The sequence below is a fragment of the Pezoporus flaviventris genome, unplaced genomic scaffold, assembly GCF_033815535.1.
Source record: "Pezoporus flaviventris isolate CSIRO_AGI_PZ_B2104156 unplaced genomic scaffold, CSIRO_AGI_Pfla_v1 ptg000079l, whole genome shotgun sequence".
Taxonomy (NCBI): Eukaryota; Metazoa; Chordata; class Aves; order Psittaciformes; family Psittacidae; genus Pezoporus; species Pezoporus flaviventris.
In genome coordinates this window covers 5,013,685-5,037,566 of record NW_026892627.1, presented here as the reverse complement: position 1 = coordinate 5,037,566, position 23,882 = coordinate 5,013,685, and the positions used below count along the sequence as shown (strand labels likewise).

General features: G+C 44.1%; 1 protein-coding gene across 3 annotated transcripts in view; it reads right to left on the bottom strand.

Moving 5' to 3' along the window:
• Window positions 1-23,638, bottom strand: part of OXSR1 (oxidative stress responsive kinase 1) — a 93,472-nt gene extending 69,834 nt beyond the window's left edge. For 2 of the 3 annotated variants that reach the window (XM_061474573.1, XM_061474574.1), the window contains exons 1-2: window positions 23,368-23,638; window positions 3,535-3,647 (exon numbers count right to left, since the gene is read on the bottom strand). In XM_061474573.1, coding sequence (XP_061330557.1) covers window positions 3,535-3,647; window positions 23,368-23,623 — 369 coding nt within the window. In that variant the 5' untranslated portion in view covers window positions 23,624-23,638. The other variant, XM_061474575.1, reaches the window with a different exon arrangement.
• Between the last annotated feature and the right edge of the window lie 244 nt (window positions 23,639-23,882).

Below are 23,882 nucleotides of genomic sequence, written 5' to 3'. Positions count from 1 at the left end.
AGCTGACAATCCACATCATCTGCTACTCAAAGCACGGAGGAAAAAATCCATCTGGATGAAAGAAAGCTATCTCAGCTTTAATTGCATGAAAACGAAGCAGAGTTTTTTGGACAGAGGGGAGATATACAGCCTTTTAGATCAATAGTTCTTCAAAGCAAGAAAGCACTTACACAAGTAAAAAGCTTGAGGCAGATATTGCACCACTATATTTCAAAGATCAGCAACAGCAGCAATACAACCAGCATCAAACCAAGGAAAGGAGATGCAAGAGCAAAACACAGCAGTGAAGTGTCCAGCTGTGACATAACACCACACGAGCAGACTGTTTTCAAACACACATCAAATGCTGCCTAAGCTAATTAACAACTGTGGGTTGCAAAACAAGAAGTGGAACTTCAATAAGAAATCAGAAAGTCCAAGATCAATTGTAGACAACACTGTACTTGACCAACTCTCCTTACGCTCCACTGCCAGTGACACCAGTGAGCAAGAACTGTTACAAGCTATGTAGTACGTCCCTTCCAGCTGAACCCCACCTGCAGTCTAGAAAAGATCCAGAAGCATTCACAAGCAGACAGGGAAAAAGACTGAAATCAAGCACTGAAATAAACTCCTGACTAGCATCACCTAATTCAGTATCTGAGCTACAAAGAGCCACATGTCTGTACTGTGCTTCTCCTACCTCTACATTCTTTACAGCAATTCTCTACTTCTGAAGAGCTAAAAAGCCTTGACTTAATTTGTTCATGATACAACAAAATTGGTCCCTCCTACATTTCCTGCCCCTATAACAGCAATAAATTAATCCACTGCATTAAGCCAGAATGTCACACAGTGTTCGCAAACTGTGAAGGTTATCCCTGACCACTCACATGGCTCAAGTGTATGTTGAGATAAAAGGATGAAGATCAATACCTTTAGCAAGCCAAGTCATACCACTTATCACCTTCAGCATAGCATCTCCATGAGCTGGGAGGTGGGCCCACATTCCCTGGCATCTGGGCACCTGCTGCTACAGAAGCTTGAAGCTCAAAGCTACTCATCTATTTAGCCAGTCATAGACACTGTGCATTTCCTAACCCCACTACAAACTAACCTTCCTCCTCTTCTTCATCTCAAGAAACAAAAACACCAGCCACTGAGTAGCACAGATACTGAAGGAGTTGCAGAAACAAGTCATTCTTATCAATGGCAGAACTGTTTGTTGCTCTCCCTTTACCTTCTGCCAGGGAAAATGACACTGGTTTACCCTCTTTGCTAAGCAGATTCTGGGAATAAAAAAAAAAACTCGCACCAATAAAGAAGTCTATGGATCTGAAGCACTATAAAGAAAAAAAAAAAATACACAAGAATTCAGGCATAGTTTTCCTTTTTTTAATCACACTGCCTGAGGACTGGGCAGAGCTGTAACATAAGAGCACTGTCCTGACCCTAGGCATTACATCAAAGTTTACCATAAGCTGACTGTTGTGCTCAGACACCTTCAGCACAATAGAAGGCTAATGGATTTAATAGAAGCCCAGGTTCGTGTTTAAGTGCGCTGAGGAAGGAAATAGGAAGGAGAAGACATAACCTCAGTATGAGTTCATACCCCAGTATGAACTAATCATAGCTCTCTTTGCACTTGCTTCTTAAAACCACTGTAATCTGCAAGGATTTATATTTACAGTTCTTGGAAGAAAAAAATCCTCCTCAAAACCAAGTATTTAAACTGATCAGGGAAGCTGCCACAAAGAGAGACTATGAGAGTGAAAAGCTTGAGAATATTTACTTTGGGGAAGAAGAAATACGGAGATAAAAAGCAGGGAAGGTAAGCACACAGAGCAGGGAAATGGGTTCTCACACTGGGAAAGGACAGACAATACACTGACAAATTCAGAACAAACCCAGGGAAAACACTTCTTCACACAACATGTCCACCTTGGCAACTACTGCCCCAAGAAGCTGCTACAGCTCAGAACCATTCTTCCCCCTCCACCTCTCAATGATTTTAAGTTCAGGAGTATCCATAGTTGCATACAGAAGCCTACAGAAGGAGCCACAGTAAATCTGGTCTCAAAATTGGAAGCTTAGGAGAACTGACAACAGCTATTTGTTGCAGACCTACCCATAACAAGAAACATCATTGTGAGGAACAGGTCAGCCAGAGATTTAAAATACGCAATTAGAAGTACTTATCTAAAATTACATGCCAAGTCTCCACAGCATCTCTTTCTGAACCTAAACCTTTTAGCTGGAATTGGCAATTACTCAGACTAACAATCTCAATTACTACATTATAAAAATACAGCTTGGAATACAACTGAGGCAGAGTAGTATGGACAAGCCACATAAAAGACTTGAAAAGAGCACCAAGGGTTGGTATCAGGACAAAAAGACCAACTGTGAAAAGAGAAGAGATCTCAAACTCCTACACTAGCATGAGCTATAAGAGGATTTGAATGAAGATTATCTTAAGAGTCCTACATGCAGCCCTTCACAGGCACACTAAAACGTAATAGCTTGGATGGAGCCTTTCCTCTTTACACGAGGAGATTTACAGATACCTATAATTGTAAAAACAGCATTAGTCACTAAATGGAAACTGTAACCATGGTTCAAGTGACTTACTAAAGACCATACAAGTGTAGAGCTAGCCAGGACTCCTGACTTCTACCTCTGTTCTACTTTCTAATTGCAATCACCAAACCAAGCACCTGAGGTAATGCTACAGAAGCTGTCAAGATGCAAGTAGAAAGATGAACAGGTAGGATTAAAAAAAAAAAACAAAAAAAAAAACAAACCTAGGGAGTTGCTTTAAAAGGAAAGGTGGTACAAAGCCTCACTTCCTCACCTGTCCTCAACCCCGGCCTGCCAGTATCTACTATGGAAAGTTTAACCCAAGAGGGCTTTCTCATCCTCAGTGGAGACATCTCAATGCCAGAAATTGTTTTCCATTATGAAAATTTTGATAAGGCCGACAGCAGAAGAAATTTATACAGCTACAGCTCCAAAGGACTCTACCTACTGTCCAGAACTCAGAATTAGTTCTGAGTTCCATATGGCAGCCTGCAATATGTCAGTGATCCTTTAGCTGACATCAGTACCAGAAAGAGATTAGGAAAAACAGCTAACACATTTAGGTTTTCTTGTTACAGGTAAAGAGGGGAAAAAAACATGAAGAACTGCAGAAAATGAGAACAAAGCAACATGATTCCCTTAAATTTTAAAGGTCCTAGAATCTTACAGCTCTGGATCCCCCTCAAACTGCAGGGCTCTTGTGGGTAACAGCTGAGCTTCACACTTACACATTAGCTCTGTATAATCCCTTTGTTTTGAACAAAGGACTTAGCTCTAAATAGTCTCAAGTTCTCCAGGAGTAGATCTTAGTAACATTTTAAGTATGTCCACAATCAGACAACTGAACTGTCTCTACTGAAATCAGCCAAGTCCCCTCACTCTTCACACCATCACATGAAAGGTTGTTTAGAGCATTTAGCAAATACGGATTATGCTAACCAAAATACGACTCCCCAGATAATTTCAATTGCATACCAGGAGTTCATCCATGCTCGTCTGACACTTCTCAAGATTGATCCGTTTAATTGCCACCTTCTCCTTCTTTGGAACGCAGAAGGCTGCCTGCACCACTGCAGTTGCTCCACTCCCTGTGGGTGAAAAAGAGAGTTAGGAACATCTTAGGGGACTTCAGCAGAAGGGAAGGTAGATCAGACACCAAAATTAAAAACGCCAGTCAGTAAAGACAGGACAGACAAACGAAAACCCAATGAAGGCAACACAACACTCCCTGCTCCAGGTCTGTGCAACTTGGAGGGTCAGCTCAGCTGCAACATTGAAGCACTGGGCTAAGCAAAAGGGAACAAGTGGATCTCTGTGATCCCTTGGTGGGATCATTATAGCTCTGCAGGTAAAAAAACAACCCTCCAGACTCCAGCTTACTTATAACAGAGGAGTGATTCTTCTTGTGCTCTTTTAAAAGAAAGACCATCAAGGTCACACAGACTTTTAACCTGATGCGTTCACCCAAAGCACTGAAACAAGCCCCAGTCTCTGCTACCAACACTAATGAGATTTTTCAGATGTTTCTATGTCCTAATTGCTGTTCTACTCTCTCCTCATTTCATGCAAAGACATGAGGTAGAGTCGATTCAAGCCTGTTCAGCTCCAGTTCTCACATAGGAGGCACACCTCCTCAGTGTCTGGGTTGAAAACCACAGCCAGAGAATGTTTAAATTCCAATAAGGAAAAAAATACTGTATTTGAATATACAGTTGTTCAAACTGCTCAGAGATAAGAACTATGTATTTAAAATTGCTTGTCAATATCGCATCCTTTGATATTAAAAGGAATTTGCAACAGTGAGACTTAAATTCCAGTTATGTCAAGCCTGTGTTTGTTGGCCTTCATGAACAGTTGCAACATACACCTCATCAACAGGACACCTTGGTGCTTTACTTTCCCCCATCACTTGGTTCTCTGCATTTACACACTTTACTAGAAGGGAATAAATTCAAATTAATTAAAAAAAAAAAGGTTAGAATAGGTAGAAAATAGCTCAAGTGCTGCCTATTGCCAATACTTTAAAATAATACCATTAAAAATAAATTCACAGGTATTTTGCTCATTATATGAGGCATAACTCCTGAGCCCATTTGGGCCGATGACGCAGACAAGAACAGCTATTCCGCATTTTGGAGTAACTCGCCTATTTTACCAGAATCTCCTATTCTTAACACTATAACAGCTACTTACAGATTTCTGCAATACCGGTCAGGCACATTTTTGCAAACTTCTTTTTTTTCCTAGTAGAAAAAGGTTTAGACAACTGAGGACAACAAGCTTTCAATCTCATCTTCAAACAAAGGCTACTGAAGGTCCCTACAACCATTAATAGTCTTCTAGCAGCAAGTTGCACCAAGCCATGGTCAAACTCAAAGTGCTAGGTGAGGGAAAGAGCTTGAAATCCAGCCCTGAAACATAAAGGAAAAACCCCGCCAAAGTTACACTAAAATTAATTACACAGCCCTGAACTGTGGGGTTTTGCTCCTCTAATCTTCAAGCAGTACCTGCAACAGTGAAACGACAGGAGTCTCATTTCACTTTATACAGCACTGCAAGTGCACCTTGGGCAATAGCATCAGCTTGACAGTTCATTCCCTGCACTTAAAGAATTTACATTTTGAAGGCAGCAATGTGCAGAACATTCGTGTGGTCCCTTTCGCAAGGCTGCTGAAGCTGTACTATTTCATGAAGCAAATGGGTTTTTAAGAAGTTCAAGACTGAGGCCATTTATTCAGACACTACTCACAGTGCAGAGCAAAACAAAGCTACCAGGAGGAATTTAGGTGGAAAAAAGTGATAGCTATGGGGGCAAGAATATTTACAAGGGACTTTGAAAACCAAGTCTGAGTGCCCATAAGCAGGGTCTTGAGCACAGGGTGGAGACAATGGAAGCATTAGGCAGACATTCAGAAAACACTCAAAAAAGCAAGGGGAGGAGGTTTGACAGCTGAGTTTGACTAGTCTGCCAGGAGCAGGGCTGAAATACCCAGCATTAACCATGGTACAAACATCCCAAAGCAAACCTTCACATACACTCCCTGTGGTTGCTTTGCCCTGCAGGTAGTAGGTGCAGGACTCTCAACACGAAAGCAGCAGCCCTAGCACAGATATTCCCACACAGTGGGAATGCTGTGCAGCACTGACCTGTTCCTCCCCGCTCAGTACCTACCTGCTCCTTTGGGAGAGAGGAGTGAAAATATACAAAGTGACTCAAAATAAAGATGGCAGAGCATACAGGAGCAGTGACAAAAGGCAGGAGAAGCAAGTTTGCATTTTCTAGCACTAGGTTTTTGGAAGTCAGAACAAAGAAAACCAAAACACTTGTGCCTGTATCATTGCTTTGGAAATACATTAGATTCCAGAAGAAACGTTGCTGCTGACACATTCAAAGCACTCGTATTATAATTTCTTTCTTTGGATGTCTTTGTGCATAGTAATAGACAGAGGCTGAAAACACAAGCCAGATGTGGTAAGAACATGCGACTATGCACCCCAGAGAACTGTCATGTCACATAGCCCTTTTCAACTCTTCACTTATTTTTACAATGCATATTTTCATCTCTAAAGCTACTTGCATGGCTCTTATCCACATAAGAGCCTCTGTACTCAAAGACTCTTCCTGGATCTCTCAGACACTCAGTATACACCTCCTTCGCCCCACATGACGTATCAGGATTTGTCCCAGTTAAACCCAGCTGCATAAGCATGGCTGGCAGAGATGCTTCTTACAATGCAGACATGATACCACTGTTGTAGATCGTAAGATAACAGTGAAGTCCAGGGTTTTTACAGAAGTGACTACACAAAGAATGGCTTTGTGCTTTAGTTTAGGGTTGGTTTTTTTTTTAAAGGTGTTACTACAAGAAACAATAGATACAAACTAATTAAAAGCAGGACCATGCATGCTACAGCTCCTTCTTACTCCTCAAGCCCACCTGATCAATGTTGACTAGGACTTCAGGGCAAAAACTGCTCTTCACTAAGTGTTTGGACAATGCCCCAGCCTACAGGGACCTGATGTGTTATTAGTGTATGGCATTATTTGAACAGCAATGAAATCCCAAACTAGATCCTTCTGGGTACATAGCACAGAACCATCTGAACTCCAGACTCCTCCCATTTAATTCCCTGCTGCTCCTACTTTTCTGGCAGCTCTCTTCAGTTCGATTACCACCTGCTCTCCCCACTCCCCCCTCTCCCACTAATTCGTCATTTCTTTCAGCTCCTCTGTAGCACTAATTATAGAGAAACAATGAAATCTCAAAAGCATATCAAGCAAGGATTAAGCCAAGCTGCAGCACGATGTGCCACAAGCAAGCTGCTCTTTGGTAGCAGCAGCAGCGTGCCATGCTTCTGAGACCAAACAAAGGCAGGTTTCCATGCTTCTTTGAAGAGCACAGGAAACATAGCAACATGGCCACTTGAGGCTTTGCAGCCTACAATCTGTTTATGAAATTCCAGGGTGACAAGAGAAGAAAGAGAAGCTGCATCAAGGATGCTGACCACATTGGCAAGTGAAAGCAAGCACAGATAGAGATGATGACACCAACAGGGAGTAGAAAATGCCTGTCAAGCAAGATTTTTAAAGTTTAAGAGCAGGTAACAAACATATGGGGAAAGACAGAATGGTATGAGTTGGAAAGGGCCTTAAAGAGCATCTAGTTTCAAACCCCCTGCTATGGACACCTTTCCCTTAAGACCACGTTGCTCAAAGCCCTGTCCAACCTGGCCTTGAACACTGCCAGTGATGGGGCAGCCACAGCTAAGGGAAGGGGAAAGATTTCCCTGCCTTATATAAGCTGCCTTTAATTAGAAAAAACAGCAGAAGGGATTTTTGTTCACAACTTACACAAACCAGCCCTCCCAGCAGATGCAGATCTGCTGCAATCAGAGCCAGCCTCAGTCCCATGTGCTGCTCAGCTGCAGCAATATGGGCAGCACTGAGTTAACATTCCTGTGCTCAGTCCATGCTTGCTCCCCACCTCAAGACGCTCCGATCAAGGTCAGTGCCGCAGCTCTTTGCCTTCCCCAAGATCAGCTTTCGGAGAAAATTCACTCCCTGGTTAATCTTTTCCAGCATAACAGCTTAGCAAAACAAAGAAAAGTGGGCATGGCCAGATGCTTGCTGCTTTATTCCTGAAAAGCAGGACATCATTTTATTGAGGGATGGGGGACTGGGGGTGGGGAGGAGGGAAGAGACCCCAGGTGGGTATTAGGATCTGTTTAACACCCCCTGCTTTCACCTCTGTAGGCTCTCAGATACAGTTCCAACCCTTCAGATAGCAGCTGCAAAATTCCTGCATAAGAGGGTCACGACCTACTTTAGGAAACACTGCCTAAGGAGGAAAACATAACCTTTCTAACCCTGCCTTCTTTCATGTTGCTATGATTAAATGGTTCTTTCTGAAATAAAAGCAACCTCAAAAGGGATGAAAACAACCCAAACAAAAAACTCCCCAAGCACTCAGTTACTGAAACCTCATTTTCCAGGTTCTCTCCCCTGGATCTGTGCTGGACCTTCAGCATCCAAAGCTCCATCCTGAACTTCTTGAGAAGCTGAGACAAACTCCCCACAGACATCCACTGCCAGCCTTCAAGGGAAGCTGGACGCCATCTCTTCTGCAGTCGCTGTCATATAACTTACACAAAGCTTGCTTTTTGGGTTTTGGGGGTGTTTGTTGGGAGGCTGTTTGTTTTGGGGATCTGGTGGTTTTTTTTTTTCGAAAAGCAAACCCTCCGTTATCTATGTTAAAAGTTAATAGAAACCAGTAATTTCAAAGCTATTTGGAGGAGTGGAAAGACAGGGGACTGACCTGAGGACACAGCATGTTCATATACACTCTGGCTCCAAAGGTAGCTGAATCTTTGCTGCCACATAAGGACACTGCAGCACTTGCAGTAACACTGGGATGAATTGCACTGATGCCTCCTCCCAGGCAAATGCAATGAAGCCAGAGATCCTCCTGGCAGAGATATCTGCTTCAGCAACGGGAAGAGTTATGCCAAATGGTCACAAGACAAACATCAAATTCTGGCTCTAGAACAGTATCCCAACCAACTGCAATGGCAAACCAGCTGCATAGAAAGAGTGCTCACAGAACAGTCCTCCCTGATCTTTAAATCCATTCCACTACTGGAACCGAGTTTCAGGTACCCTGGGAGATGTGAAAATTTACCTTTAAAGGTAAGTCAGTTGCTCACAAAGCTGTGACAACCACCGGGGACATCTTCCATACCAGTCCTAGACCATCAGTGTATCAGTGTGGTATTAAATTCCCTCTGTAGAGAAAATATAATCTTCCAGGGTCAAATTAATGTTACAAGCAATTTTGGTTGGAAGAAACCCTGAAGGCCTTTAGCCCACTCCGCTGCTGAAAGATAGATCCCCAGTTAGATCAGGTTCTTCAGCATCAAATTCAGTCTAATTTTGAATATCTTTAACAATACATATTTCTACAACCTTTTTGGCTATTCCTGTGTTTGACCACCCATATGGTAAAAGGTTTTTTTCACCTCACCATCTAATCAGATTTCCCAACACTACTCACAACTGTGGCCTTTCACTGTGCATCTCTAGAGTCCAGCTTCATCTCTTCTATAAATTCACACCAGATCATCGAGACAGCAACAATATCCCCCCCTCAGCTCGCTCTTCAAGGGCTGAAGAAACCCAGCTCTCCCAGTCTAGCCCTGTAAGTCACATTCCCAAGTCTTCTCCAGCATGAGACCATGCTCAGCTAAACACCCCTGCACAACCCTGCCCTCTGCTTTCACCATTCCCCAGCACATACACAAGCCCTCTATTTTTAAATGAGATCTGGAATCTATCTGCCACTATCTGGAGTGCGGAGCCAGAAAGCTGCTCGTGACGCAGGCTCTGTTTATAATTGCGCCCCCGGGTTTTCCTCTTATGAACAATGCACACAAAACACTTCCCTGCAAGGCTGCTCTGCACCAAGCAATGGTTTTCAGGTTCCAGGTATCCAGTTTCAGGTACAAAAAGATTAAAATTCAGAACCATGTTCCGTGGGCTCTGGCATGACATATCAAAGGGTTTGGTTTACACCCTGTTAGTTACACCAGCCACCCTGGTTAGTTAAACCACCCTGCTGCGATTAGCTGCAGAAGCATCAAGAATTAGACAGTCTGCTTCGTTCCAGATCTTTTCATAGGATTACACATCTATAATAACAATGAATAGAAGGTCCAGCCGTGGAATCACATGCACACACACACTAAGGTCTCTTAGTCAAGTATGTGACATTAATGGTCCTCGCTCCAGATCACAGAGACAGAACACCCAAAGCCCAGGAAACCTTTAATGCTTTGTAACACAGACTCAGTATTTACGCCTGACACTGGAGGCACAGGGACAGCAACCTCTAACCATGGGTGCTTCAGCTCTTTGACAGCCTCATGCCAAGTTGCTGTGGGAGCCCTGCTCTATGGTTACTTGTTCCAAGGACAATACAGTAATAAAACAAGAAGCTACAAGACTGGGAATAGAATTTCTTAAGTGTTGCTACAGAACACAGTGCAGATACAGATCTAATTAAATCAGAAATTAAATTCCAGATTGCAAACTCAGACTGATCTGGCATTATTTGGTCTATTTGCTATGAAAGCAAAGTTTTGCCCCTATTTTCTCCACCTTGCTTGAGGTTTATGGTGAGAAAAGAGTCCTTTTGCAAAGAGTAAGCCTCCTCTAAAAGCAAGCTAGCAAAAAGCCTCTCTTTAATTCATAGTCAGTTCAGTACAGGGTAGAAATACTTCTTTCCCCAAGTAGGACTTAGTAAGAAGAGTCCACTGGATGTCAAAAGTCTTCCTGGCACAAGCCCTACGATTCAGGAAGAGTGAAATAATGCAATGTTAATGGTCCTTGAATAAAATACGGTCACAGTTCTTCAAGCAATCTCCCCACTATGTGTCAAATTCCTACTACAAAATGGAAGCTGCAATCCACATTCACAGTTACAGACAGCATCAATAAACTCAAAGGGAATTTGTAATGGGACTCGGATGTATTCTTACTACTGCGACAGGACAAAAAAAGTCTGACAGTAAGGAGAAAGCTTTCACAGGAAAGTGTCATCTACTCAGCCCAGTACCACAGGAAGAGTGTTGCAAACTTTAATGATGCAAGAATTGAAGTTATGCCCCTGAATCAGCATGAGGATCACTTAGGTGCTTCTAGCACTGCTCAGAGCGAACCCAAGCAACAAGCCAACTCTTAAGCACTGCTGTTAGAAACACTGCAAGCAACAGCAAATAGGGGGAACTCAGCCAGTTTTGTTCTGTCTCTGGTGGGAAAACCTGGGGGAAACTAAAGCAGCAGCAGAGCAACACAAGGCCAAGACCACAAAAGAGCTACAAAATGACAAGAGCAAATGGCACTCCCCTCCCACACTGATACAGGGAGTGCAGATACACACCTACCCCCAGAAGTTCCCAGAGCTGCACCAACGCAGCCACATTCACTCCCAGACACCTTTCTACCACTCATTCCTGATAAAGATTTACTATGAATAGTATTTCCTGTAGTGAGAAGAACCAGGGCTTTATGTTTATTACTCCACAAGCTGAAGGATGACACAAGCACAGTGCAAGATGGCAATACCCTATTTAAAACCCTGGCAGAGACAGTAAGAGGCCAGGTTTAACCTGACGCACCCTCTCTCGAGTCATGAAGTATCTGATCTATAGCGAAAGTGGAAAAATATTGAGTAGAGAAGAGGGAAAGAAATACTTGCTAATACAGCACAGGGAAGAAATAAATCATCTATTATAACAAAGAAGCCTAAGCAAAGCCAGAAACCAAAAGCAGATTTGACTGAACAGTCGTGAGGAAGCCAATGTTAAAGCCTATGGGGAGGGGTTAGAGGAAAACAAACCATTCCCACTCACTGCATATCACAGCATAAGTACACACTATACATGAGGACACCACACTATGTGTGTTTAGCAGTCCTACAGGCAGGCATAATAGCTAAACTCCACATTTACATGAGTAGCCATTCTCGTATTTCTGAGAAAACAAGGCTTTAACAGGAATAGCTCAACCCCATTTTAAAGAAATTATACTAAAACTTAGCATTTCCATGCGGTCAATGTCAAAATGTCCCCCCACCCTTCAACATGGCATAAATCACATCACTAAAGTTAGCAGCATATTCATTCCTCTTTCAGGCTCACCTTGAGCACAGCCAAGTGCTGCAAACATTAAGCTGGGTTCAAGCCAAAGGTGACTGCAAGTACATTAAGACATGGAGCATGTGCTGGACAACACATTGAGAAAAGGTAATAATTGGGAGGTAGTATGTCCAGGCACAGAATTAAGAATTCAGTGCAAATAACTTCTATTTCACACCAGCATGTCTGATGACTACAGTCTAGACCTTCTAATGAAAGAGTTGGAAGAACACAAAAAGCACAGTTATTACTTGTGAAATTCTGCCTGTTTCATTTAAATTGCAGGTGTATCTCTTTGTAATGACCTCTATCATTTATTTCGGTACAGCCAGAGCCTGAGCAGTTTACAATGCTGTGCAAGTTAAGTCCATTTATTTCAAACAGTACTCTCACACAACGGATTTTAATGTTGCTAAGACTCAATTACATTTCTTCCCCAAAGCCTGAGAATCTTTGCTCAGTCATTTCATGTCAGCACCTGCAGTGTCCCACAGACAACTAATATTCCAGCATTAATCCAGCATATTCAAAGAATTTCAGAAAATAAGCAGCACATTTCTGAAACTCAGCTATCCAATTAGAAATACAGCCAAACTATTTGAGCTGCACGCAAACTTGCTGACAGTGAATTATTTACCATCTTGATGAGAGCTCTCCCTGTTGAAAATGCCACCGAAAGCCATGCATTGTGTTCGGAGCTCAGAGGTTCCTGCCCATGTAAGACAATGTCCTGCACAGTGCTGCCATGACTTGTTTAAATGTATTTCCCCTACAGTGGTCCAGCAACACAGAAACACTTGACGCTGAAGGCTTAACTGCCCATGTAGTTCAGTTGTCAGTATCCAGTTCGCTTATAGGAAGTCCAATACTTTCAGATGCATCAGAACTGACATGCAGTAGCTTCTGCAGGGTACATCTCTCCATGGCCCCATGAAACTCACCATCATAAATAAATTATGCTCTGTAGAGAGATCTACAGCTACCGTAAGCTGCACAACTCAATGCCAAGGTTACTGCAGAAAGGAAGGGAAGTCTTATGGAAATTTTCACTCCACCCCACACCGCATTGTTCTCTCAAAACCCTTTATCTATCTTTTAGGCTCTGAACACAGGAAAACATCATCTGTTTTCCCACCTTCGGCAAGCATTCAGGTTGGGAATCATTACAGGCTAAGCATAGAAGTGACACTTTTGGAGACAAAATGGTCGTCCTGTCAATATAAGGACTGGAACAGAGAGTGAGGAATAGGACTGGCCATGCAAAGGCTGTCAGTAAGATCTGACAAAATTATCAACAGGTCACTGTGCCATTTGATTTCACCAATGAGCTGCTTCACCTGAAGTCACCAGTTTACGGTCTACGCCACAGAGCTGAGCTTTCAGCTGCCTCCCTACTGCTAAGTGGTGCTAAATACAGCCAAGAGCTACAGCCACTGGACTCTACACTAGAACAAGAGATGCAAGGGGAAAAAATAAATGCAAGTGAAAGCCACTGGCCACAGATGGCAGGAGCAGAGAGAAAGATTAACAGGGACTAGCATCAGCCTATCTGATATCCTCCTCAACCTTTCCACTGCAAACACCAAAGCATAGAAGAGATGGTGCTACTGTTAACTGTATGTCTGACCTCTTACAACCCCTAGAATAGAATCATAGAATAGAATCATAGAATCAGTACCCCAAATTAGCTCAAACTAGCACACATGCCCATCATGCCTTTAAACAAGTATGATTTAACACGAAGCCCACCTCAATAAAAGGATAGAAACACTACTTGCACACTGGTGGTCTACAGGAAAGAGACCAGAACCTCACCAGAAAATACAAACACCCTCTGGTTGCCCAAGGGCCTCAGGTGATTTGGGGAACACCTGTGAAACCATCTTCCCCACAGCACTAACTACACTACACTCCAAAGGGCCAGTTACACAAGTCCTGTGTGACCCACCACATTTACTTAAGATGCTATTAGCATGCCTAAATTAGATTTTCAGTTTGAAACCAATTACAATTTATTTGATTTCATGCCAACATCTGTGGCTAATTTAAAGGGCACTGCAGCTATGCAGTGTTAATGCTACATGATGGAAAGCAGGCTCAAACATCTCATTTCCTAACACAGTAATATCACTGGAGAAGGTTTATCCTTCCCTTTTAATCACTGTCAGTTGCCTTTATGGTATATACAGCAATGTAAGCATCATGATAGCTGTCATCAGATATTACCAGGGCTCAAAATGCAGCCCCAGTACAGCAGTCGAGCCAGCACTCTCCTTTTACCTCCCAACCTTTATCTCTGAACTCTGTCTCAAATATAATTGTCAACTGTAGAGGATATTTTATTTGGCCAGGATTCAACTAAACAGAACAATCTGTCTGCATACAGCGCAGATGTTTGATAGTACAGTGGCTATTTTAGGTAAATAAGCTTTTAAGTACCTGTTATGTCCTCTCTTGAAGGCTATTATCCTTTCTTTTCAGAGAATAGCTTGATCTAATAAGTCTTTTCTGTGTCTGCTGATGTGTTCAGCACACAGGATCAGCCTACTGGTTAAAAATTTCATTTTTTCAATCATGAGTAGTAAGAACCATCCCGAGCCTTAGGATCTGGACAAATAACTGTGCTTAGGCTGCTAGCTCACCAGCCTCTCAGCTGTTCAAATACAGATTTGCATCAGCAAGTTGTTCAACAGGAAGAGAGTTCATGCTCAGGATGCTTTTTCCAGTGAAGTACAGTTTGCTGGAAGCCAATACCAAGGTATTTCTTAGCTGTTAATAGCAAGTTATTTAATAGACAGCACTTGGCATCTTCAGTGACCATTTTTGCTTTAGTGAAGGGCCGGAAGTTACAGCCTCAGCTTTCAGTGTGCTTGGTGCACTACCTCACAAGGTCAGAGACAGAAAGAGGTTCACAAAGAACTGGCACAAGGGGTAAAATTCTTACAGGTGAGGACATACCATGTCATGCTTCCAAAGGACTCAGTTTTCACTGGCAGATCTTAAGGAATCATAAATCAAAGATGCTTGTAGTCAACACATTTAAGGTTTAAAGACAGCATAAATTTCAAGCTGCAGCTCTCCCAAGCCTTCACTTAAAGTGTCTCCTTGCAGATACCACCTGAATGTAAAGCAGGCAGTGTAAGGAAAACACCTACAGAACTATAGAGACATGCTATAAAAGAGAAGGCATTGTCACTTCCCACTGTCATAGGAAATCCATTAAGCAGCTGTTTCATACAGCGATGACAGGGTCACATGGAGCTTTGAGTGTTTAATAGAACGTGTGCCTGTAATTCCCCCATGCGTCATTTCAAACACAAGCATTCATTAATTTGGTATAGGGATTATACAATTTGGCATCGGCTATAGCACGGAACTGGACTCCACATCCCTGGGAGTCTTTTCTAGCTCTGCCTCTCAGCAAAATAAGTGAGAGTAGTTTGTTCTGAAAACTGACACAATGAAATCCACCCCAGCAATTTTGCAGGAAAGGTTTTTACCCAATGACAAGAAGCATAGTCTTTAATTTATGAGTTTTTAAGCCATCAAGATAACCTAATATTGTGTTGCCTGCCTGAAGTAGGAGATAGCCCCAAATGCCTGACTGCTGTTTCAGCTGCCCCCCCTTACCTCAACAGGTATCAGCACTGAACCCAGACATCTAATTTCCTTAAGAAAAATATTCTCTTAAGCGCTCTCATCCCACAACCATAAACTTGTGCTCTCACTTTCCAAATGCCATCATTTTCCACTACTCTCTGCATTGTATTCAAAGCTTCCTTTTCAGAATAGCTGGAACAAGCCCTGGAACCTAAGAAAAGAGACTTGCAATCCACTAAAGACAAAAAAATGAGCAAAAGCCTAACTTAGACCAAATCGAAAATGAAAATGCACAACTTGTCCAACAGTAACTACTGTTAAACTAACGTTTAGGAAAACTTCAGTTTTATAAAACATACAAGATCTAACAATCTCAGGCACCAACCACAAGCATGTCAATGCAATTCCATGTTCATAACTAGTTTTGCAGAACTTTCTCCTACTTCCAGCACCCTCCCCTCTAACAAACTGCAAAACTTATCCATTAACTCTGCTCTAAGAATAAAGGAAACTCAAATCCTTCCACACAATAAGTGAGCAGGGGGTACCACAGGCCAAGCCATGTGCTCAGTCAAATGTCACCAGAAGTGAGGCAGGGTACTCAAGATCAAAATTTCACTCTGCAGTTTTAACTTAATCAACAATTCTGTGGACGGATGAAAAGGAAACATCATCCTCCCACATGGCTTTATTATTAACAAGGTGCCAGCAGTAAAAAAGAGTAAAGTTTATGCTTATATTACCATTCATGACTATAAAGCAGTGACATTTTAGCAAAACCCAAAGAGAATTCACTTCAGTAAGAGACAATCACTGAAGTATTTCAACTCGCACTATTCTTTAACAGCTGCTCATACCTCTTCTCTCCAGGAAGAATTTACATAGGCTCATTTCCTGCCTGAAGGAAATACCCATTTGGGAGAATGCTATAAAGTCACTTTAGCATGAAACAGTGAAATGAAACAAAACAAGAAATTTTTCTCTCTCCCACCCCCAACTCAGTAGTTCTCAAAACGGATGGAGCAGAAAATTGAAATTTGGCAAGAAATTAAAACCTCATTCAGAAGAGCTCTTCTGTACTCCCTCAAAAAATGCATTTTAATTTGACTGAGTTAGAAGAGTTTGCAAGTGTTGTTTCAGAAGCATGCAGTATGAGCTGTATAAAACTTTAAGGGGTGAGAGGTGGAAGAAAGATTTAGCCAATTTGGTGAGAAAGCGAATCAGTGCTCTGAGTTTACTCTGTACTTCATTCATGGATGGGATTCATGAAGCTTTTAAGACTTGAAGACAACTGTCCCCTGCAGCGTGCAGAACCAAAGAGATGCAAGAAATCCTTGCACAATGTGTTAGGCTAGTTTTGTGGAAGTTGATACAAAACCAAATGGTTTTTTTTTTTCCCCAGAGTGAAATTTCTTTAATTGCAACAAAATCTGTGTTAAGCAAAAAATCTGTGTGCAGTAATGCACAAGAAAACAGCAATCTTTAAGAACCTTGGGGAGTGGTGAAAGAAGGGACTCGGGAAAAGATAAAAGTTGGTGTATGTTGCAGTTATTGAGTAGGGGTGAAAGGAAACACTGGATTTTTCCTTTTTGCACTCAGATCACTGTAAAATCCTACCTGCTTGTATTACGTGGCAGGACCACATAATCTGGTTAAATACAAGGAACACATGGGTTCTGATGATTAACTTGAGAACCCCAAACATGAGCAGTGTTTTGAGGCAAACTTCACACTCAAGCAACTTAACGAATCAAGCTTAATCCCATACCAAGGTCAGTCTCTTTGTATTAGTACACAAGAGCAACATGAGAAACACTGAGGCAGCATCACACCCTAGTGAGGTACCTGTATCTCTGCTGTCAATTAGCTGTACTGCCACCATTTGTTACAGTGACCTTGTCTTATTCAAGTCAGGCAAGTTTAATTTTCTTAGTACAGCTCCCTACATTATCATATGCATCATTTTGCGCATCAGAGGTACCCCATCTCCTCTCATACACCCATGAGCAATGACCTTCTGGTCAAGAGCCTGGACTGCCTGTCAGCCAGAGACTTAACCCTGCTGCAGACTTTCCTGCACAGCTGCCAGAAAAACAGACAGAGCTTCATGGGTTTTTAGAAATATCAAGGCTGAACTCCCTTAGGTGAAGTCACAGGAAACTGCATCAACTTTGAGAGCCAAGTTCTTCGTATCTGCATCTCAGTTGTTTGACTCTAAAGGGGGTACAGGGTAATAGGCTAAACTCATCTGGAAAGTCCCAGGATCCTGAGATTTCAAAGATTTTGCAATGCCAAATTTCTCTGCTCCAACAGCTATTCTTCTACACCCACAAAGCTCTCAAGTCTGTCTCTCCGTATTAAGAAAGTTTATTAACACCAAATTTACAAGCGTTCCATTAGCATGTCCACAGCTAAATTTACTGCCACAGAGATTAATAACTGATATAATGCATTTTAAGGGAAACCTTCCAAGAAAATTTAACCAAAATGCAGATTTTCATCATTTACTAACACAATTAGCAAAAGGACTCTGTTATTGCCCATCATTTTAAATAGCTCCAACTTTCATTAAAAGATTACATCTCTAGACACTGACTTGGTGGGCAAGCTGCTAACACTTAGAAATAAAGCAGATGCTGCCAAGTTTAAATAGACAAATGTTCTGGGGAAGTTGATTCTCTCCAAGACTTTTTCAGCTGCAGAAGGAAGAAGCCTCCCAGGCATGCATTTGTCAGTCAGCATATACACCCCTCAGGTGTGCTCAGGAGCACAGCCCATTCACATTTCCCAGCACCAGCCAAGATATTTGCATTAAATTTAAACTATTTAAATAGTATTCTTGAGAAATTAATATGTTAAACCTTAATCAGTCCAGGAACCTAGAAGTACTGGAAGCAACTGCCACAGGAAATTGTGAACTACTTCTACATGAAACTCCCTGTGTAGTTTTTTTTCTTACTACCCCCAAATAGCCAAAAGCAGCAGGAACTGTCTCTGCCCCCCCTCAAATGAGCTGCAAGGCAGCCACACCACTTGACTAACAACGATGTATTCTTCCCAGCCAGCCTCTTTCACCACTGCTTGCCTTTATACGTCCTCAGTTTGCTTCCTTGTGCATTTTATCCTCCTTCCTATCAAAGAGCAAACAACAGAACACTAAACAAAGACACACGCACAGCTAAACACCTTTTGCTGAAGACCGACTCTAATTTAGTCCTGTTCTAGTAGGGCGATAGTATCAAAGGTCTTAAAGAAAGGAGATGTGCCAGGTATTCAAAGGAAGGGGAGACTGGATGCAGGAGTAACCTAGCTATTCAGTCTCACTCAGGAATACACAAGAAGATATATTAGTCTGCATCCAACCAGCTGAGAACCTGTGGTACTAAGAATCAACCACAAGTGCCCAAGCAGACCAAAGTACTACGAATGACCTCTAGCATTTTTTTTTTTTTTACATAGATCTACCTTTGCCCAAAGTTGATTTTATACAAGCTTTAACATAATGCAAAACAACAAAAAAGGCTTTTCTACTAACTTTAAGTGGAAGAAGTTTACAAATGAGTACACAAAGCAGATCTTCCAATGAACTAACAAGCCTGAATACTGGGAATATAGTGTAGGCATTAAATTTGTTTAGCTAGGCTAGGGAGGAGGAGTGGGAATCCGCGATGAAATGCTAAAACAAAACATATGGCACCAAGACTGAAGTCTAAACACTCCATTTAGTCCTCCGGCAGTTACATACAGTGTAATATTTTTCCTGAATGGGTTTTAAATAGTTAGGCATATGAAACTGGCTGCAGCTAGCAGATAAGACTCACAGGTACCAGTCAACACCACACTACAAAAAAAAAAAACAACAAAACAAAAAAAAAAAACAAAAAAACTCAAAAGTTGCCACGGAACTTCCATGCTTCCCATTCCAGTTTTCATATCCAAAGACTCTGATCATACTTGGTGAGTACTTAGAGGCTTCTCTATTTCAATGGCAGTGCTTTTTCAGAACAGAAGATAGCTACACCAGCACAAGATGAGCAAATAAATTTGGGGAAGCAGAAATCTTAAGCTTAAGAAGTTCCTCTATACCTGCAAAAGATAATTTTCTCCCGCACAGGCATACATATGTACAGCTTTCAATGAACATGTTAGAAATCTAAATATTCAACTCCAAAAGATCCATGCATTTGAAAGCAAAGTCCAACTCAAAAGCTACATGAACCACAGCCATTAAAAACCCTAATCATTCAGGAAACGGTGACTTCAATTTTCAATTTAAGCTTGATTTCTGAGGGGATAAGAAACTCCCACCACATCTGCTCGTGCAGCCTGTGCTGTCCTCATCGCTACAAAGGAATCTGTCAGGGGAAGAAGGGCCCAGGATCAGAGCAAGGGAGCACTCCCACCACTAATTTATCTTCTGTTTCTGGCACAGACTGCTCACAGCAGAGAGGATGCTCCTAAATCAAACAGCCACAGCCAGAACTGCTCTCATCTTTCCAAAAAAGTAGCAAAATGAGAATGACCCAGTTCCAACCAACTTCACTACTGCTACCAGCATTTCCAACAGGAATTGCTGGATCCAAGGGAACCTGCGTGTGCAAGGAGCTGATCAGCACAAGCAGCATGAGGCAGAATCCTTTTTCTCAGGCTTCAAAAAGGAGACTGCAGCGATTTATATGCAATCCACGCTTGGAAGACCACCTTCCCAACCACCAGCACAGACTACATTTTTCTTTTTCCATGAAAATTTACATGTCTCAGAGGCAGTATTCACCTGCAAAGACTATCACTACTCTAGAGGCACATTTCATAGAAATGCTTTAGAAATTGCTTCTTTGACTCCACCTCCATTTTATCTTTTTTGACATGAAAGTCAGGTTCTGATCCTGAGCAAGGCTCCTTGATTCAGTGTACTAGAAGTTATTTAAGCCTGAGGAGGCTACTCAACCATTACTAACACTAATCAAGCATAATCACAGGCATTAATCTATACCTTTATAGTTGCCCGAGTCATTCCCAGTGCTGAGTAATCCTTTAGCCAGAATGAAGAGGGCAGTTTTACAGAAGTTCTCTTCACAGGTAAAAAACTTGCTCTTTTGGCTCCTACACTAAAATGGTATGGAGCCATACACATCAAGTAAGAGCCACATATGGCTATTTTCAGACAAAACCAGTACAAATTAAGGAATTAAACTACACATGGCTTTCTTTTATCCTGATGTGGAAAAAATAGCTGAGCTAGTAACCTACTAAATGGTGGACTCTAACTTTATAGAGCAACATTTCTCATCAGGGAACACGTTAAATCTTTTGAAAGCACCAGTGCAAGATTCACCTCTTTCCACACCAGGACGTCTCTTTGTTCCCTGCTGAAAGACTTTTACAGCTCCACAGAAGAGAGCTCAAGAGAAAAAAAAAAAAACAACACATCAACCCTTGAGGCTTACAGGAGACATGAAGCAGGAGGCAAGGCAGTCCAGCTCAGTTAACACAGTGACACTGCGTCCCACAAATCATACACACGCTAGGAAGGTTGCGTCACATCTCCATCCAGGACACTGGCAGACACACCAATGTTTGAAATGAGTAAGGGGGAGGGGGGAAGGGAAAGTTAAAAAGAGAAACCATATGTTTGCAATACACACATTTCAGTGTACACTCCATTACACACCAGAATGCCAACACAATCCTTCAGCAAGCAGGCAACATCCAGAAACTCAGTTTACAGAGGGACAGGGGAAAAGACACGGAAGAAATTAAATACTTCTCTCTTGATTTCTCCTAAAGTTCTGTCGGTTAACATGAGAAGACAGAACATCGCTGCTCCTCTTAATACTTTGAGGCTGCAGGATATGCGTCCCCAGCAGCAAGTTCTCCTAAGTGCAGAAGTGAATTTATATTCCCTTTTGTTCGCATCCCACCCTGCTCCCCAGCTACAAAGAGGCAGACTGTCCACTTGCTCCAGCTCAAATCCTTGCTTTGTGCTACCAGAACATCCATTTGCAGGCTCCCAAAAAGCATCTTCTACACACACAGCCCAGGTCCCTTTCCCAGAAAAAAATGGGTGGCAGGTTCACCCCCTTTCTCCCAGCAGGTTTATCTCCTGCTCCTCAAAGAGCCTGAACATCATCCTCACCAGGGTTCATTTTCCAAAGGAGGTTTAAAGGGTTTATCTGCAAGATTAAGTCTTACGGGGAGTTTGTCTGCTTCCTAAAGCACTGCTGTTCCCACTGAGCAAAGGGAGAGGACAAAGCCTGATCCTACAGGGATCTCCAGAAGGATTTCCCCCCCTCCACAGCTTTAGTTCCTTCCTACTTTTAAACAATGCCAAGAATCTAATCTCTTGAAACAGTATTCTCACAAACTCTCCCACCCTCCTTAACAGAGAACAAGCCTCCCCACGAGGCAGAAATGGAAGGCCTGGGCATGATAGCACTATGTCATTTATAAACTGCAAATAAAAGCACTCCACAGAGACTACTCTAAAAATTAACCTCCTTCCTTCAGGAGCCTTTGGCCAGGAGCCTGCCCTGCCACCTCCTACTTTATTTCATGCCTGCGGAGGGCAGAGCAAGACAGGAGGCACTGACCTTAAGAGTCACTTGTGGCACCACCTCAGATGTGTCACACACTCGCCCTAGAGCAATATATCCCTCAAATACACACCCCGGCAAAATGGTTGACAGAGCCAATAAATCAGTACAGCGGGAGGCCTTTGGTAACTGTGCAGTCTGAAGTCAAGAGAGAGTGAGGAAGGGGTAAAAAAAAAATCATTAAATGGAGAGAGCAAGGGCTGGGGCTTCAAGCTGCAAGGACAATGAATGAAAATGCACAGCAGCAGCAAAAACCCAGGATAAAAGGCTTGTTCAGCAGGACTACAAAACCCCGAAGCCCCCTGCACAGACCAAAGCAATGCTGGGTCCCAAAACTGTTAATAGAGAGGTGGTTACCCTCCCAAAACGAGTGCGGGTGCCCTAGAAGGAGAGCACCCCTGTAAGCTGCGGAGTGTGCTACTGCATACCAGGGTAACAGGCAGACAGAAGAGCCCCAACAGCGTGGACGAACCCTTTCCCGCTCACCCCGGCGTGACGATATACGCACCCCCATAAAGGAGCGGGGAGCAGAGGCTTGAGGTGATCCCCTGTCTGAGGGGTCCACCCCAAGCTTCTGCTACGGATGGGGCAGAGCCATGCCCCGCTCTGTGGGTCCCGCACACTCGTGGGGGGTTGCAGCCCCCAACACACGCACAGGGTGGCTGCAGAAATGGAGCCCCAGGCCCGTACCCAACCCGTGTCCTGCGTGTGCGTCCCCAAACACGCACACTCCAATGCAGGGCGACCGGGACCCACAGACTGCCCCCTCGGAGTGGGGACAGACCCCACACTACATATCGCCGTCGCAAATAAGGGGAGACGGGAGAGACCCCTCCTCAGTGAAGGGTCTCCCAGAACCTCACACCCCACAGCGGGGCGCAGACCCCCCCTCACACCCTCCACATACACACATCGCCGGGGAAGGGAGACACGGACACACACAGCCCCATTCCTTGACAGGGCTGTGTGACAGGATCCCCTCTCAGCTGAGGGGGGTCAGACCCACACACACACTTCCCTCAGCGGAGAGATCCCCCCAGCCCCACACACCCCTCACCCCCTCCACCGTGCGCACAGACGCCGTGTGACGGCCGAGCGTCCCCGTCCCGCCCTGCCGCCGCTCACCGATGACCTCCTGCAGCTCGTAGTCATCCTTGTTGATGGACCAGGGCAGCGCGCTGGGGTCCTCGGCCATGGCCGCGCCGCGCCCGCCGCCAGCCCGCCCTCCGCGTCGCGAGGAGGAGCGCCGCGCAGGAGCGAGGAAGCGGAGAGGCGCTGCGCTACCCCGCGCCGCCCGACACCCAGCCGAGCCCCCGCCAGCAGCGACTCCCGCAGCCCCGCCGCCTCCGCCGCCTGCCGCTACCGCCGGCCAAACTTTGCCTGCTCCCTCCACCTGCCCATGCCCAGAGCGACCTGACGTCACCCGCGCACGCCGGCGACACCGCCGAGCGCACGCCCCGCCCGCCACAGCGGGGCTCCGCCCGGCGCCATCTTGAGCGTGGCGCCCCTCCGCCGCCGCCACACCGCGCTACCCACGGCTTGCTCGGCTGCCGCCACCGGCCTCCGGAGATGGACCGGTACGGCGGGCTGCTGAAAGCGGGCGGCGGGGCGGGGAAAGTCATTAAGGGCAAGAAAGGGAAGGGCGGGGATGCCACACACAAGATGGCGGCTTCACACATCTTCCGCTCCCTCAGGCAAGAGGCGGGAGGGGCTGCCGGTTTAAGACCCACTCCGGGTTACGATTGGCTGCCAACGGCCGAATCTGTAGCTCCCATTGGCGGAGAGGCTGTCAGTCGCAGCTTGTCCTTCTCAGGGTCCCTGCGCCTGCGGGGCCTCCGGTCGGGGCTGTGGCGGGAAGCGGTGGTCAAGGATGGGGCGGGCCGTGAGGGGAAACCAGAGCAGGGAGGGTGGCAGGTGGTCCTGGGCGCAGCCCTCCAG